This window comes from Myxocyprinus asiaticus, chromosome 18 (assembly GCF_019703515.2).
Source record: "Myxocyprinus asiaticus isolate MX2 ecotype Aquarium Trade chromosome 18, UBuf_Myxa_2, whole genome shotgun sequence".
Lineage (NCBI taxonomy): Eukaryota > Metazoa > Chordata > Actinopteri > Cypriniformes > Catostomidae > Myxocyprinus > Myxocyprinus asiaticus.
The window spans coordinates 35,598,238-35,616,926 of record NC_059361.1 but is presented as its reverse complement, the minus strand read 5'-3'; the positions used below and the strand labels follow the sequence as shown (position 1 = coordinate 35,616,926).

Below are 18,689 nucleotides of genomic sequence, written 5' to 3'. Positions count from 1 at the left end.
ATTACAGTGCAATGTTAGAAAGTACAGTATCACAATGCAAAAAAATTCGTAATGGTCCTTAAACAGGCGTCATTTTCTTTCATTCTTTTTTTGTGAGATTCACCCTATTAATAATGAATATTTGAATGCAGCATAATGCACTATTGCAGTCTTGTACTCTACTACACTACACTGATACAGTATGGTGGTTATGTGTAAGTCATATATTAAGTTTCAGTTATGCTGGAAGTATTGCAGTATGACTTAACTAATGCATTGTGCTGTACATAAACACATAGAATCAAAAACATGTAAACAGGATTCAGAGTGCAAACTTTTCATTAAAATATAGAGTTAGGGTTTAATTAATGATACAAACCCACGATATGTAACACCTCAAAGCAGCAAATTGGCACAAAGTCAGAGAAGACAGCACAGAAAATAAAAACCCGTCTCCAAAAATAAATAAAGAATTAGAATAAATATCTCAATAAATATATAAACAGGTAATATTTTCCATTGATTACTTGTCAAACTAATAGATACATTAAAATATGCACATTGGCAGAAATAAACAACCCCCCCTCCCCCCCAAAAAAAAGAAAAGAAAATGAGTATTTAGTTACGTCGTTACTTAGAAATGATAGGTTATTGGTTAAATAAAACAAAAGGCACATTTATTAATAGGATGTATGACTAGGGCCCTCAAAGGTGGTCTCATCTCTCAAAGTTCTCTCTCTTTTATTTTATTTTTTTTCTCCAGTGCTAGTTTTGGGTCTTTTAGTGTTTCTCTACTCATGTCTAATATTCTGCCCAGAAAGTGTGAATGTGTGCGAGAGAATGTCTTAAATTTTAAAATGTGTCTTTAAAAATGGACTGAAATGAGTCCAGGTGGAACTTGGATAATGATATGCAATGCATGTGTTTAGAACCCTTTTTCTTTTAAAGTGACTCTAATCAGAGTTTAATACAACTTTGATTCCTATGTAACTTGACACTCCCTGACACAGTAAATGGAAACCTTTTTTGGAGTTAGATATTTTTCCTCTGACATGATTTAGGGGCATTGTCTAAATCATGGGTTGTCTGATTTCAATATCCTATTAGTAGCAGCAGAGGTAAAGACAAGTTTATGGGAATTTAAATAGCAGCTTTGAGATATTTTAAAACAATATTTCTAAAGACTTTGAGGTCAAAACTCTTACGCCAGGCAGCGTTTGAACTGATTTGTTGAATTTCTTCACTGTGAAAGGGCCCAAAATCACACTTGAGGTGCGGTATAACCCATTATAGTTAATGATTGAGGACTTCTATTGTTTCCATACTAACAGGTAAAGTCAAAGTGTTGTGTCATACACAACAATCATTTGCTCATTTATAGTTTGTCTTTCTAATCACTAATTGCACTGTATTTTTGGTGGTGTCTACAACTACATTTCAAGGCCTCAGTTCACATTTGCTGAGCAAATGTTCGGCAGTTTCTGGTCAAGGTTATCCTTCCACTGTTTTTTGGTCTACAATTGAAATATTGGCAACATTCTTGGTTGTTGGCAAGTTAAATACATGTATATTTATGACAGAAGAATGAGCATGTCTATGTCCGCATGTGGTGAAAGTGGTTTTGGTTAAACCTCTACTTGACTGTGTCTGATATCATACTGGATCCAGTCATGTTCCCTGTTCTTAAACAACTGAAAGTGGTACAGTATGAAAATGTTCTCCTTCACAATATGTTCTGTTCATATACAAAACTTCACCACAGCACACAGGCCCCAAAACAAGTGTCTCTTTCTCTATCTGTCTTCCTCTCCTCAGGACATTGAGGTAAAACTCAGTAAATTAGAGGTAAAAGGGGAGTGTCTTCATTAAACCAATTAAAAAAATATTGAAAATCTTTCAAGAGTTCAAGTAAAATAAGATAATCATAAAAGGTCTGATATCCATACCTATAAACATGTTTTTCATCTCGTATTTTCTCCCTAAATAAAAAAAAGAAAACTAACAATTGAAACAGTTTACACGTCACTGATCCCCATTCACTCCCCACCTCCCAGAGATGACCCCATGACCCCAAAAACCAGGAAATAAGAGAGCTCAGACTTAGAGACCACCGGAATCATCTCTTCTGCCCATGCACCCAAAATTGGTACGACCATTAAGGGTCCAGGTAAAGAATAGAAAGAGCAGAATGCAGCAGACAGCCGTGGAGGGGGGAGGGGATATAATTGTGAAGGTTTATGTAGGAGACCTGGCTCTAGAGCTGTTTCTTGAATGACAACAATGTCTTTGTGCTCCCTTCACCACCAAAACAAGACCCACCCTCCCTCCCCAAATCCCTCCCCCCATCAGGCCTCATCGCACGGCCTTGTGCTTTCCTCCGCAGCAGCCGCATCTCTCCCCACAGCGCAGGCATGCGCGCAGGGGTAGATAGCAGCAAATGCAGGGCACGAAAATAGACAGCGCCAGCAGTGCCATCCAGCGGGCGCAGCACAGCGGGTGCGGCCGCCTTCCCATCGAGTCCTCGCACGAGCACGGCTCCCAGAACTCGCCCTCAGAGTCCGACATGCAGTGGTAGAGCAGGCTCTCCGCGCACCACACGCATGTCCACTGGCGCAGGCAGTGTAGCGCCGGGTCGGGAGCATCCCGGCAACGGCCTCGTCCATTCTCGGAGGCACTGAAGACAGAACGGCAGTACACGCAGCGCGACGAGCAGGAGGATGAGCCTTGAGGGCAGGAGCTGTCGTCGTCGGGCGAGATGGCTTCCCCTCCTGCGCTGCTTCCGCCGCCCCCTCGCTTGCGAGTCCGAGAGCGGGGCGTGGCGAGCGAGGTGTGGATGCAGCATGGAGAGGGCGAGCCTTTGCCCGTCTCCTGTGGGGAGCTGCCGGCAGAGGGCACCCCGGGCACAGCGTTGGGCATGCAAGTGGGTGAAGAGTGACCTTTGGTGTCCAGCATGACGGTGACCTCGCAGTCTGTGGTGCCCACGCCGGCCAGTTCTTTCTCGAAGCGCACCACGCAAAGCTCCGTCTTGTCCTGGCCGGCTCCCACGACCACGCCCCCCGTCAGCCCCCCCACCTTGGTCCGTGTAACACCGGCGCGTCGGTAGTCCTCGTATCCGCGTGTTCCCCATAGGTCTTTGCATGGGTCAAGACTGCGGAGGTCACCCTCCTCCAGCAGGGAGATGGTGGGTGAGAGTGGAGAGAGGGGAGAGGCAGTGGGGGGCACTATGGGAGGAGTTGGGGGAGCTGGAGGTGGCGGAGGAGGTGCTGGAGGGTTCAACACAGCCGTAACTTGGGTGAGCTGGTGCTGGGTAGGTCGGGTGTGGATCTGTAGTGAGATGAGGAGGAAAATTCTGTCACTGCAATTTTCAACAGAGTCTCTATACTATAGAAATTCCAGCATGGCCTTTTTGCACAGTTTCGCCACTATGATCAATAATAAGCAGCCCCAGGCTAAATATTTTCTCCTATCCCAGCCTTATATACAAAGTCAACTCTAAGTAATTCGTAGGTTGATTCAACACACTGTGACACTTTCAAAACATTGAGCTAGCTGCGTCCCAAATCGCATACTTCTGCACTATTCTACACCATTTTGTAGTGTAAGTAGTGTGAATAGTGTGACCACACTGAAAATGTACCAAGAAAAAGATCACTACAAGTACCCGGATCAGTACACCAACTCCCCTGGGGGCACCATCTTTCATCAGAAAGTCCACCAGCTGCCCTTCCTCGCACGTTATACGTTATTATACCTGTCACGAAAATCACAGACGATCGCCTCGCAGTGCGTCGGATTACAATTTGGCCAATCTTTGGCCACTGACCCAGATGATGTACTGTACTTATTTAAACAAAAAAATTCCACAAAAAAAAACCAGTGTGGAATGTTGGAAACTTCTTGTGCTCTGTGGTTGAGGCTTGTCCTACGTAGACGACGGGACAGTGTCAGTTGGCCTCGATGCTGGTCTGATAAAACAGTTGTAAGTAATGGTGAATCTGACAGGTAACAACTTCTGTGAAGGCAGCACCTTACACATTTGGGTTGAATGCTTTACCATTAACCCATGCTATCTCAATATGTAATTCATTTGAGATATAAGTTTTAGACTGAGGTTGGCTAACTGAGGTTGAATGCTTCCGTGTTGGGAAAAAAAATGTTAATGCTCCATTTGAGACGATACTACCCTTCGAAAATTCATACACTAAATTGCTGGTGCATAGCGTAAGTGCACAGTGTGTAGTGCGTCATTTGGGACACAGCTTATGTTTGTTTGAGCATCCTGACCAGCCCGACACAGCAACATTTCCTCAACCAATGGTGTGAATTTGGTGTGTTTGACCAACCAATGGAAGATTTTAGCAATTCTGATTGGTCAGTTGGTGACCTTAGTGGTGCATAAATTACACACTTCACCTTTAAACATAGTAAGCTCCTGTTAAATCAAGCTGAGAGTGTTCCTGTTGGTAGCTGAAAGCATCAGTAAATTAGACAAGTAATTAATAAACAAACGTAAAATGTATGTTGAATGACGGGCATGTCAATTTTGTAGAAATATGTGGAGTTCTGATTGGAAATCAAGGGAAATAGTTTACCTGGGCTGGGGTCTGTGTCGTAACAGCATGGCCTGTTCCATACACAAACTCCTCTGTAGAGCGCACAAAACAGGTAGAGGAGGACTCACTGGTCACAATGGTGATGGGTTTGGGAAGCATCTCTTTTCTGCTATTGGACGACGACTCACTCCCTGTATGAGACTGAGACAGACTGCAAGTCATCAAACATGCAGAACCACCTAACGCTGAGGCTAACAGGTGCTAATGCTGCCTTCAAGTCATGTTTGAATGATAGTGGTAACAACCAGTATTAAAAACTCAGGATTTTTAATTATCAGTTAAAGAATCACTGCGAAAGCAAAATGGTATCCATTATAATAAGATGTAATGGTGAATGCTGACTGTGCAATTTAGTTTATCTACATTTTGTGTGCAATTGATGAAGAATAGCAATAAAGCTAGCTGGTTTAAGAGCCGACAGGCTTGTGTGTCAAAACTACATTTCCACTATTATGTGGGGCAGCACCAAACTGATGAAATATATGAATAAAGCATGAATTACACACTAATTGCACATATTTGCTCTTCATTTTGTTACAATAGCGCTAAATGTTCTTTAAGTCTTTGTCGAGTAGTAATAAAGTGAGAAAATATTTCACATTGTATCGATTTTATTCTGACCAAAATCACTTGGATGCAGGGCTCGAGTTGAGAGGGGATGCGAGGGGATGCCATCCTCATTGTTGCAAGAAATACCAAAAACAATCCCCTTTCTAAAACCACCATGCCCCCTTACAATCCCCTTTAGATCACTTGTGTCATGTATTACATAGAACTAATCATGCAAGTAAAATATAATTCTCTTTGTTTGATAAATAACAGACTTTAAATATTGGCGATTAGCCGACCAGAATTAGATTTCGACATGTTTGGAGTTGTCAGATTTCAAGAGGTTAAATCCCTCAATCAGATATTTACACTTACACAGTTTGGAAATATTCTGCCAGTGTGATGCTTTAGTCATGCAATCTGGCAACCATGAGCGTGCAAGCTCTCTCTCCACCGCAAAAACACCGGCAAACAGGTATGTCGGTGTTTAGCGACAATGGGTTGACTTTTCCTTCTTAGTGTTCACAAGAAATTTACACCACTGAATGTAATGGAAGTTTTCAAAAGTTTCACGGACTTACAGAAATGGCAAAGAGAACAGTTAGAGGAAATATTTTGTCTTTCTTTAAAAAGAAGAGAACAGAAGGTAAGATGACAAATGTACAGTTACAACATGAACATGTTTTTAATTTAAATAATTTTCAGGGTTTCACCCATAAAACGCTTTTGTGTGTATAACATCTTTTTGCACCACTGTTTAAGCATCCTTCATATAAACAGCCCAAGTATATAGTTTGGTTATTGGAGTAGAAACAAATGTGTGTGTGTGTGTGTGTGTGTGTGTGTGTGTGTGTGTGTGTCTGTTTCTTTCATGATCATAACATGGATTTTATTCACAAAATGTATCATAAAATACAATAACAGAGGGTAACAGGTGTATATTATGGCCAAGTTTAAGGGTCAATGACGTGACGCTCATTTTCCCCACCCCAGATCTATTAAACTAAAAATACATAAAAATGCAATTCACACTAAACATTCACTTGAATGCACCTCTTGAGAATATTTTAAATGTCATATTGATATGTTTTCTGAGGCTTAAAGTAAAATATGTCATGTGGTGTCCAGAAACAGAAAAAAGGCTCATTAAAAGCTGAAATTCTTGAAATAATAAATGTTGGCATGACTACAGCAGAATAATCTTTTATTGTTATTTCTTTAAAAAAAATAAGCAGTGAAACAATTGTTTTAAAATATGATTCATTTTTAAAAACACTTTTGTCCACAAAATCAAAGTCATGTGGTGTAACCAACATGTATTTGTTGTTTATGTTGACCATAAAACAGAGTGGACACCTTGAGACCCTCAAAACAGCGTGAAGTTTTTAAAAAATATATTTTTTATGAAAAGGCACATTTTGTTCTGATCATGTGGTGTAACCATGAGAAAATGTAGTCATATTTTTGAACATATTTTTATATTTTCATAATATGTATATAAAAACAATTACCTAGAAAAATATGTTTCAAAACTTTTTTTTAAAGTAAAGATTTAATTATTTATCCTCTCAAAGAAAGTATTACATTACCTTTTACTCTATGGTTAGACCACATGACATTTTTAAAATTTTAAACAATTTTGTAGAAAATGCTGTAAAGGTTTTTTAAAGATTACATTTCTAACACACTAGTTTCTATTTAAACTAGATTTTTTTATAAAGATTTTTTTATTTTTAACTCCTCAGACAACCTTATTTGTTTGACCACCATCCCCTTTGAAATTGTTTTATAATTCAACCACTGCTTGGATGCATACTGAATTTTCTGAAATCATAAGTAGGAGCTTCCAAGGAAGACTTAAAGGCAGCATTAACACAATCACACACAGGTTTGGGAGTGGCAGGCACAGGATAACATGAGGCAAAATGGAGGAAATAGGGTGGTGTGACCATGAAGTAGTGATGATTGTTGTGGTTTGGATTGTTTTGTTGATTCTTAATCCATCTGAAAAAGCACTTTTGGTTTAAAGTCAACATGAAATGGAATTCACAACCCAATTTCTATCCATAATGTGATGTGTTTCGGAGTCAAAAACAATATTCAATGAGAAAAACGTGTGGAGTGGGATTTGATTTTATCCACAAATTCACAAAAAGTGGGCATTCCGTACCAAAATGGAGCCAGACCAGCCATTACTGGTAGATGCTATAACTGCACCATTATGCTGGCAAAAGCCTGGTTCTTCATTGATGGCCATGCAAGAGTAGCCGGTAGCTTAAAAGTAACAGAAAGCTCTCTCCAATTGTATTGGAACTCCAGACTTGATTCCAAGTTGCAGTGGATTGTAGAGAACTACACCCCTTCTGAAACACCACCTCCAATTCGGAGGTTGCATTTTAGCTCTAAAATTACAGTTTTGCTTCACTGACAATTAGGTTTAGGGTTGGGGTTTGGGTGTAATGTTAATAAAATATGCATCATTTACAAATAAAAATACAACTTGCTTTTGGCACCAAACTGGACATTTCACATTTTAACCCTTTCAGCTTCAGCCACTAGGGCCAGTGGATTTAATTTTGGGAAGCACAGACGGATTTTGCCAGCAAACTTTCAACCTCCTGTCACCAAATTCACAGTGTGATCAGTCTGACTGAGATGCAGAGGCTAAAATTCAAGTGTACCCTCTAAAGCATCTTGATGTATTCTGACACTACTGACGTTAACTGAGATTAAAGGTGCTGTAAGCGATGTTAGCCATTCTGGAACTTAGCCCCCTCTTTTCAAAACCCCACACTCCAAAGATACCGTTGTACGAGGGGTGGGCAATATGACCAAAATCTTATATCACAATATTAATAATTTTAAATCAAGATTATACATATCACAATATAGTAATGTTTTTTTTTTCTTCTGGAAAATCAATAAAAATTTGATTATTTATTAAATAACCATATTGTAATACCTATTTTTGGATAATCCAGTCAGTGAATTAAATATTTTATAAATAAAAACTACCTCCTCTTTTACAAATTTTCTCTTTTTACAACTTGACAAACATTGTCAAGGTAAAAAACAAACCATCTCACAACTTGGTTTTAAATCAACCATAATGCTAAAATTCACATTATGCCACATTTCAGGCTGTTATTTACCAATATTATTATTATAAACTTTCCTCAAGAAATTCAACATCTTCTCAAAGCAATGCAACTAAGAAAATATCACATAAATTTAAAAAAATATCCAATGAAAATAAACACTTCATTAGGTTCTAAATTATTTAAATCATCTAAAGAGTATATAGGAATATCTGAAGGACAATTTTCCTGTCCTTGCTTTTTTTTTCCATTATCTCAGTCTCCCATGAAGCCCTGCCCACTGATAGATGCGCACATGCCTCACAAGTGCATATTTACATATCGCGATGTACACGATACAGAAAAATCTCTATCAACTGACACTTTATTTCATTGCTACGATATACTGTATATCGTCACATTACCCAACCCAAAGATGTACCATTGAGACCGTAACTGAGCAGAAGAGCAGTAGTGTGCCTTCTCACAGTTTTCAAAAAAAACGTAGCAAAATAGCGCCTTCAACTGTTCTGAATCTGAAGTCTTCTGATGGGCTTATAAAAGAATCTGACAGCGGCCCGCGGACACATTTTTGTTTGCTGTTTAGACAATCTACTAATCATAGAGACCAGTGAGATATCTCAGGACACTTATTTCAATTATATATTTCAGAAAGTAGGAACATTTTCTGCATATCATTACATAAAAAAATCTCTTACAGCACCTTTAAATTACAACAAGACTTTTAAAGGGTTGCATTACCATGCAACAGTAGCCTAAAATAAAGAGCTTTTTGCCTAGTGGTTAATATTAACTAACAGCCTGCATGGCCTAGGTGAAATCAACCAAAAAGGAGTCCATTTTTTATATTAACTTGATAATTTGAGGGTATCTGAGAACAAAGTTCAGTGCATTCAGAAAGTATTCAGACCCCAGCATTTTGTTATGTTGCAGCCTTATGCTAAAATGCTTTAAATTATTTATTTATTTTTTTCACATCAATATACACTCCATATCCCATAATGACAAAGCAAAAACCACATTGTTGTTAACTTTGCAAATTTATTAAAAAGAAAAAACTGAAATATCACATTGACATAAGTAGTTGTCCCTAAGCCACTCTTGTGTTGTCTTGGCTGTGTGCTTAGGGTCATTGTCCTGTTGCAAGGTGAACCTTCGGCCCAGTCTGAGGTCCTGAGCGCTCTGGACCATGTTTTCATTAAGGATATCTCTATATTTTGCTGTGTTCAGCTTTCCTCCAACCCTGACCAGTCCCCCAGTCCCTGCCACTGAAAAAAAAACACAGAATGATGCTACCACCACCATGCTTCACCGATGGGATAGTATTGTGTGGTGCCTGGTTTCCTCCAGACATGACGCTTGGAATTGGGGCCAAACAGTTCAATCTTCGTTTCATCAGACCAAAGAATCTTATTTTGCACAATCTGAGAGTCCTTTAGGTGCTTTTTTATGTGGCTTGCACTGAGGAGAGGCTTCCGTCTGGCCACTCTGCTACAAAGCCCAGATCGGTGGAGTGTTGCAGTGATGGTTGTCCTTCTGCAAGTTTCTCCCATCTCCACACGTGATCTCTGGAGCTCAACCAGAGTGACCATTGGGTTCTTGGTCACCTCTCTTACCAAGGCCCTTTCCCCCAGTTGCTCAGTTTGGACGGGCGGCCAGCTCTAGGAAGAGTCCTGGTTGTTCCGAACTTCCTTCATTTAAGAATTATGGAGGCCACTGTGCTCTTGAGAACCTTCAGTGCAGCTGAAATTTTTTTTAGCCTTTCCCAGATCTGTGGCTCGACACAATCCTGTCTCTGAGCTCTGCATGCAGTTCCTTTGACCTCATGGCTTGGTTTTTGCTCTGATATGCATTTTCAGCTGTGAGACCTCATATAGACAAGTGTGTGCCTTTCCAAATCATGTTCAATCAATTGAATTTGCCACAGGTGGACTCCAATCAAAGTGTAGAACATCTCAAAGATGATCCAGAGAAATGGGATGCACCTGAGCTAATTTCAAGTGTCATAGCAAAGGATCTGAATACTCATGTCAATGTGATAGTTCAGTTTTTTCTTTTTAATAAATTTGCAGTTTTTTGCTTTGTCATTATGGGGTATGGAGTGTAGATTGATGTGACATTTTTTTTATTTAAAGCATTTTAGCATAAGGCTGCAACATAGCAAAATGTGAAAAAATGAGGGGGTCTGAATTCTTTCAGAATACACTGTAAATCTCAAACACACAAATGAACCAAACACTTTGCAGCACTTTGATGTGATAAAAACACTCACTGCTTGACCGTCATCCTCAGTATCACCCTCTTCAGGTGTCGAGGAGGATGGTGAGTCAGATCCTGCAGGAAATGGTGAACATGAGACAAAAATGAGATCTCTATTGTCATGAAAACATCTCAAACATACAACATCTCAAAAAAGAGAATGGGATCATACATCAGATTGCATAGGACATTGGTAATATCATTGTATGGCTTCATTATCTTTATTATTTCAGCCCATTTAATCAAGTAGGTATAGCTGCAGACCGGAAACCTCCAAAAGGGGGCAAAATCTCCCAAATGGGGCGTGGTTACTCCAGAAGGGGCGTAGTTACATCAAAAGGGGGTTGTGCCAACTCCAAATGGAGGCGTCACTTCCACTCACGGTTAAGGTTAGGGAAAGGGTTAGGTTAGGGGCTCCCTATATCTTTAATGCCGGTTTTTAGCTCCTGCCTCTTTTTAGAGCACTACCTGAAGCTATATCCTTCTCCATTTAATGGCCATATCCACAGGGTTGTTCAACATTAAAAGGGTCATATTATTTATTTTTATTTTTTTTATTATTATTATAATGTTAGTAAAGTTTTTTTTTTCCGTTAAAATTTTCCACTCTTTCTCTAATCCTTACAGTTAATTGGGCTGTTTTTTGCTACTGTGCATTTATGAAACACCCCCTTTGCTTATGAAATGAGCAACAGTGCTTTGGTAAGCTAAGACCAACCCCTGGCAGGTTCAGTATGGTTTTCGTTAACATCCACTTTGCAAAACCTGTGTCACATTGTGACAGATTTATAAAACAATACGTGCTAAAATGTGCTGCATAAACCAGCCTGTTCTCATAGAATCACGGTAGCTAAACTGATAGAGCGTTGCACTTGTGATGCAAAGGACCAGGATTGGAGTCCAGAAGAACTCACAAGTGTGAGTCGACACACAAGCCGAAAGTGTCTCAAAATGACGTGGTTTCTTCAGCAATTGTGCTTTTCTTGTTTGCTTTTTATGACACTATCGGTTTTGTTTAGGTTTAGGGTAGAAAGTTAGGTTTTGTTGATTTAAAACTCTATAGAACAGGGGTGTCAAACTCAGTTCCTGGAGGGCTGCAGCCCTGCGGAGTTTAGTTCCAGCCCTGCTCCAAAATGCCTCCTTGTAATCTTCAAGCACTCCTGAAGACCTTGATTAGCTGCTTCAGGTGTGTTTAATTAGGGTTGGAGCTAAACTCTGCTGGACTGTGGCCCTCCAGGAACCGAGTTTGACACACCTTCTGTAGAACATTACACTTAAAAACCTCATCTGTTTGGGAGAAAACATGACACAGTGGACATTTCACCTTGGAAATTCTGCAAAACGTGTAAAGAACCACGTAATATTATTTTACAGAAATGTCGCCACAGTCATGTATTTTTCATGAAATTAGGCTGGTATAAATGGTTACTTGGACTGAAATGATCTTGTTAAATCTTTTTAAAATTAACTTTACAAACAGCCACTCTTTCCTAATGCTGTGATCCTTCAGAAGGATATGCAGAGCGGTAGGTGCTACACACAGCCATTATTACAGCAAGGTTTGCTGAACTTCTCACATATTTATATATTATTCTGGTGGTGAAATTCTTTTGGTGTTTATTAATAATAGTGTCTATACAGCGTATTCCTTATTACCTCAACATGACTGGTTGGGTCAAGTTTATGATCAATCAGTAGGCATCACTGACGTGTACAGTGTTAAGTATTCATCTGTCTGACTTCAGAAAACTGATTTTGCAGCTTCGTTTCAATAAATGCTTACTGGGAAGGAAGTTTTGCATTTTGAAATTACCATTTGATAGTAGATGAGGCTCTTTTATCTTTTTGATTCCTCATGACCCTTTTAAAACTGACTGAAACATTCTTTATGTAAACAACATGCATGTCATTATATCTCCATCTTCCTGCTCAGTATCTATTGCTGCTGTTGTACCTCTGTCCAGCTTCTCAAGGACACTTTGAAGCCCCCTCTCAAAGGAGATGGCGTCAGCTGGACTCTGGAAGGTCAGGCCAAACTTCTTCTCCTCCACACGCCAGTGATGGAAGATGGGGTTCACCTTGTTATAGACCATAGCCTTTTGAATGGTGCATTCCAGCACAGGCTATATGGAGAAAGAGACTCAGGTACTTGCGGGTGACCACAACACTACCAAAACTGATGGACAACATAAGGGTATATGCCGGGACTGTCAGGCTGAGGAAACATCAGTGCACTCAAAGACAGGCATGAACACACACGCACACACTCACTGCTCGATCGCGTAGCCGTTCACCACGTATGACGTACTCTCTTCGCCCACGACCTTCAGAACTCCGCCCCTTACAAATGATCACGTGACTGAGGCCGCCACCACCAAGGGGCACCCAGCCACCACTAGAATCGTCACGTGTCATCACCACCGCTCGGACACGCACACTGTTAGGGGAGTAAAAGGAGTGAGTGCACTTGCCAGCTGAGCACAAACATGCAGAAGCATAGACTGTGGGTGTGTCTCAGTCCGCTCCCTTGTACTGCACAGCCATTTCTCGGGCTGTACCATTGTCAAAATCCAGTGGACTGAAATGTTTGCCCCCTAAAAATTCCCAGAATGCACTGTAAAAAACAATTAAAATCACTGCTTTCTATATTCACTTAATGGAAATGTTGTCATGTCTTCTTAAGTCTCTCAAGTCGTCAGATGACGAGCGCAAGTATAAATGTATGAAGACAAAACCTAATTTTTCTGTCTTTGAAAGAGATTTTGTTTGTAATTATCATCCCTAAGGTGCATGAAAGGGAAACATTCCTGCAACATTTAAGTATTATACACAAACTAGAGTTGTTAGAAGGCTTAAAAGATTCCACTGCATCCATTTTTGTTTATGTTATTAATTTATGATCTATAATTTTGTACTGAGGTACAGACATTTATATTATAAGCATTTGGTGCCATGCTTTATTGTATTTCTTTACTGTTTGAATGACATAATATACATTATCTGTTTTGATTAATAAGAATCGCAGGACATGTACATATTACATAATGGCACTGTTATTTTTAACAGCTACAACAAGATGCACAATGGCATGTTATACATCAACGTGTTAATTAATTCCAGAAATGTTTAAATGTGCAACTCATAATTAATTCATAAACAATGTTTGGTGGATCAAGGCCCTCACGTTATTCATGCCATAGGGTACAAGGGAGTGGAGTGGGGCACATCCTGTGAGACAAAGACAATTAAAGAAGAAAAATACATCTATTCGTAGAGCAGATGTATTTTAATCCAAAGACAATATCAAAATAGCCCTAAAAATAAAGGAATTAAAATTAGAAAAACTTTTTATAGTATAAAACTGTGTAAAGGACATACCATAATTGACATATTGCAATATCCAATAGTATATACATAATAGTCCATGTAAAATGCTGTTCACAACAGTTTTTAATTCCATATTTTGTATTTTTGAGTGAAACAGCATCTTTAACGAGCAAAAAATATGTTGGAATTGATTGGATCGCGAAAAGTAGGAAACTGGGCATTACATGGCAGAATGGTGGCAGTTGGAGGGGCGCGGTTGGAAAAAAAAGGCATTTGTAACATCATCCGAAAAGGAAAATTGTTTCAGAGGAAGCCCCAAGATCTTACATTTTGATAAAAGATTACAATGCCAGACATTTTCGTTATTTGGAAAAAAAAAAGAAAAAAAATGCACAGATGAATCGTGCACAACAAGACCAGGAACGTGCATTACAAATGTAAAAAATGTTCATTTCATATTGACTTTAGGGACCAGCTTGAGCAAATCCCATTTCGTCTTGCCTCAGAAATTCTGAAATGCCTCAATTCAACCACAACCTCCTTAAAAGTACCAAAAATCAGGGGTTTGGGGATGAAAGCAGCCATTAACACACCTCTTCTATCTAGTTTCACGTGGTGGTCCAGACTAGTAGCAGCAGTCACGTACGAGTACGATTCGTACAAGTTGGCTAAATCGTTTAAATCATCGAGTTGGGTCACGGAACTTTCGCTTACTTCCACATTACACATCCGGGTATTTGCACGTCTACAATTCGTACAAATTCCTACGAACGAAGTCGTACGATTTCATACAATTTCTCCAACTCGTACAAATTCGTATGACTTCACATGAGATGGGATTGGGTTGGAGGGTAAAGTTTGAAACATGTTTGGCTATTTTTCCTGTCTGCACCATCATGATTTCAGCCAAAATTGAAAGTTTTGTCAGAGGCAAAGCATTTATTACATTTAGATGATTTTTTGTTGTTGTTGTAGTTGTTGTGTTGAATCAGTAACGTGCTTCAAAAAAGTACAAGTTTGAAAGGGTAAAGGTTTTGATAACTTCTTCCAGAGTTAGCCACTAAATTAGACCGTCATCATCTTCACACCGTGTCTCGAAACCCCGCCCTCCAAACGCATGTCAGCCAACCCAATGCCACCAAACCTAAACGTGCAAAATGATTGATAGGCAGAGAGGATCTCTGATTGGCTAAAAAGGGGCGGGCCGCTCGGCTGGGGCTTTTACAGAAACAGGTGTAACACAAGACACCTGTTTTTAGTCATATCTGACAGATAATTGGGAGATTTATGCCTGGTTTAAAAACAAATATGAATATTATCTAGGCTATTTGGAATCTATCATAACTTGACGCATGATACAGGAGAATTGCGTTTGATTTTTTGAGACACGATGGTGTGGTGGTGAGGACTAGTTTATTGTGGCATTAATACTCTCTTAAATATTCTCTCCTAAATATTGTCTTTATATATTTATATATGTAACTATAGCTTCCGGCCAGAATATGTATGATATGATTTTTTAATGGACGGTCACGTTCAGCACGCACACAGACTAAACGCGTTTACAGCCATCGCTCATTTATGCGGAAAAGTCCTTGTAAATGTAGCTATTATACATTTAGATCTGAATAGCTAAACCCACGAAGCACATAATGGCTGCATATACGCGGCTAGCACAAAGAACGAAATCGTAAATAAATGAATGGCCTGAGGGAGATGAAATGTGTGGAGATGATGAGGGAGAGGGTGGAAGATGAAGAGTTATATTCCTCCCTGAGATGTATCAATGAACGCGCCCATTCGCCACACAAGGCCCCTCATAGCTGTTTCCCAGTCCAGCAAGCTCCATTAACAATAAACGCTACGAAATCACATCCATTTTGATTCAGAGGTCCATTTTTTATTATTTTACACGACACTATAAGGCACTGCGTCCTCCAGCACCATATCGTCTGATCAACACACGTTCTCGCGCACTCATTCGTTCATCCCGTTCCCGTTGTTTTATGAATGAATAAAATAAATGGCATATACATGCTATAGCACGGTAAATTCAATGGAGAGATGAGTGGGTGAAAGGAGGATATGGAAGAAGAAGAGAAGCGCTGGGGGGAGGGGGAGACATGAGAAGAGGAAGAGGAGAGAGGAGGAGGGGGTGAGGAAAAAAAATCACATTTCATTCATAAAGTTTGGCTTTAAAAATCATAATGAAACTCGAGACGCGTTGATAAAAAGCATCCCTCTCCGCCTCTATCCCGCCAATGCGATCCCGACGGCAGAAAACTCGCCACATTTAACGACACGTTTTATAATTCAAGGATGTATTTGGTGGTTATACATGGAGCGTCCACACACAACATCCTCGAGACAAGAAAAAAAAAAAAAAAACGTGTTTCTTACTGCGTACTGGAAAAAGCCCAACGAACACCCTTATTTGTCTTTCACACGGCATTGAATGTGGTTTATATATCATGTAGTTCAAACGAGGCCCATTCATAGGCGTCATTCATCAATGTTTGGACGGATATGGAGAATATGGTGTACAGTGTTGATAGACATAGCTACGTAATAGTGTTTTAGAGAATCTAACATCAGTTGTAAGCGCATTCGCTGCTCGCATGACCATCTTACAGTCCATTAGAGCTGGACATCAATGTGTCTCTTTTATTTTCAAATAAAAATGCATGGACTTACTCGCCCTCCATGGCTCGGTGTTGCCCGCCGCTTCGAGCTGGCTGCCCCCCGGTCTCTCGTCTTTTTTATTTCCCTTCTTACCGAACACACACACGCGCGCGCGTTCTCACACTCATACACACACACACACACACACACACACACACACACACACTCACATTCACACACGCGCGCGCGCACACACACTCTCGCTCACATATACGCACACACAGTCTCTCTTTCACGCACACCTTGTGCTCGCTGCTCTCATTTTCTTATCTTTCTCTGTCCAACTTCATATGGTTTCCGGATGGGCTCGAGGATGCAGCAGCCATTTTCCACCGGCAGCATCATTATCATCCCTCCCTCTCTCGCTTCCTCTCTCCCTCCCTCCCTCTCCTCTCTCTCTCTCTCTCTCTCTCTCTCTCTCTCTCTCTCTCTCTCTTTCTATCTCTCTCTACCTGTCGACTCCCCTACAGCAGTTCTCACACACTCATTGAAAACACGCTCGTGGATGGACACCGTGTCCCATCAAACGGGCACATATGAGCATGTGTCGAGAGGGATCCGCATCAGTCCTGTTTTATGGCTGTCGGGATATTTGAAGTGGTAGGGCTCTATAAATCAGCATGTGCAAAAGCAGTCACTGCAGCATCTGAAAAGAGAGTGACGGCTCTTGTTCAAAACCAGAATTTATAGGCAATGCAAATGCTCAGTAGTCATTATGACAACAGATTAAATTCAAGTTATATTAAATAACGTGTTAAGTTCAGCCTAAACTCTGTGATATAGCTCAAAACAGTTGAAATTGTGTATATCAGCGGTGGATAATGCCTCAGTACCTTGGACAGCTCCCATCCAGCTCTATACGCCATGACAGAATTCACAGCAGCAAGTCTCCATTCATCTCCAACTCCCCATTCATGTTCTGTAATAGTCCACCATTGATAAACAGCCACGCCAGAAGACGAGCCTTTTATTACTCAAATAAATAGTCCATTTCGTTCCCTTTCACCGATTTGGATTGAGTACAGTAAGTTATAGCATCACAAAAACAGTAGTACTTCAGTAAAAAAAAAAAAAATAAATTCTATGCTTTTAATAAAAGTCCAATGGCACGTGTCATCAATCGTCTAATGAATGTTTGTGGCGCGAATTTCAGCAAATGTTTTCAATTTTTATTCAAATTTTACAAAATAAGACACGCTTTAGACAGTTTAGAGCAGGGGTACTCAACTTTGGAAAGCCGGGGGGCCGGAAAGCACCCTTTAGCCTCGAGGGCCGCACTTTTTTATTTTATTTTATTTTTTATTTATTTTTTACATATTTTAATTACTTTATAATATTGAGGCGAGCAGACTATGCTATATGATATGTAATAGCCTACATCATGGACACATGTAATTAACACAAGTAAAATAAAAAAAATTAAATATATATATATATGGCAAAATTCTTGTAAAAGTGTGGTTCTCTTTTGAGAAATGTCAACATTTGTTTGCTATATATAGAAAGATGATGATCTGTTCTGATGTCACTGTCAAAGATTGTCATGACACACTGGCCACCTAGTGAACACACACACACCAGAGATACAGTGCTCACAAAACAAGACATTATATCTAATACTATATCTAAAAGCACTTCATCAGACATCATTATCTAATACACCCTTTTCAGAGTTCTTTTTAGGTAAGTACCACAAATCACTAAAAATGAAGCATTTGGAAGAAGATGTCTCAATTCCATTATTGCAGGATTACCCTTTTTTCCTGTTATTACTGTTTGCGATGAGCATATACAGTGTCTCTGTTGGCTTCGTTTGTCACCCGACACTCGGTTGATTCACGCGATGGCAGGGACGAGCAGGTGTGAAAGAAAGACTCAGCGTGTGCATGTTTAAAGTGACTGAGAGCGCGCACAAACTGTTATCAACGCACGCGTGCAGACTGACCACGCACTCATGTTATATAAAGTGGCTTATAATCAGATTTATAATCGCGAATTTGTAGTTTAATTCGTTATTTTTATCCGTTTGCCTTTATTTTGGAATGGAATGGAATGTACTTTATTTTCCCCGTTGGGGGAAACTTGGGGTGGACTCAGTACGCAACATTTCTACATTTCAGCATCACCAGAATAAAAGATAGAAAAATAACAATACAATGGATACATCAAATACACAACAATT

At 39.9% G+C, this 18,689-nt stretch overlaps 1 protein-coding gene across 2 annotated transcripts; it reads right to left on the bottom strand.

The window, feature by feature from the left end:
- Positions 1-2,319: 2,319 nt before the first annotated feature.
- Positions 2,320-16,861, bottom strand: LOC127455725 (sprouty-related, EVH1 domain-containing protein 1-like). Of its 2 annotated transcripts, none has more exons than XM_051723807.1 (6): positions 16,750-16,861; positions 12,770-12,935; positions 12,453-12,621; positions 10,512-10,573; positions 4,572-4,733; positions 2,320-3,303 (listed from the first exon to the last, which is right to left on the bottom strand). In XM_051723807.1, exons 1-6 carry the CDS (start codon positions 16,767-16,769, stop codon positions 2,332-2,334), a joined length of 1,551 nt encoding a protein of 516 aa, XP_051579767.1. In that variant the 5' UTR covers positions 16,770-16,861; the 3' UTR covers positions 2,320-2,331. The 2 variants fall into 2 exon arrangements, with proteins under 2 accessions (XP_051579767.1, XP_051579768.1); XM_051723808.1 differs by having other exon boundaries at positions 16,520-16,832.
- Positions 16,862-18,689: the final 1,828 nt, after the last annotated feature.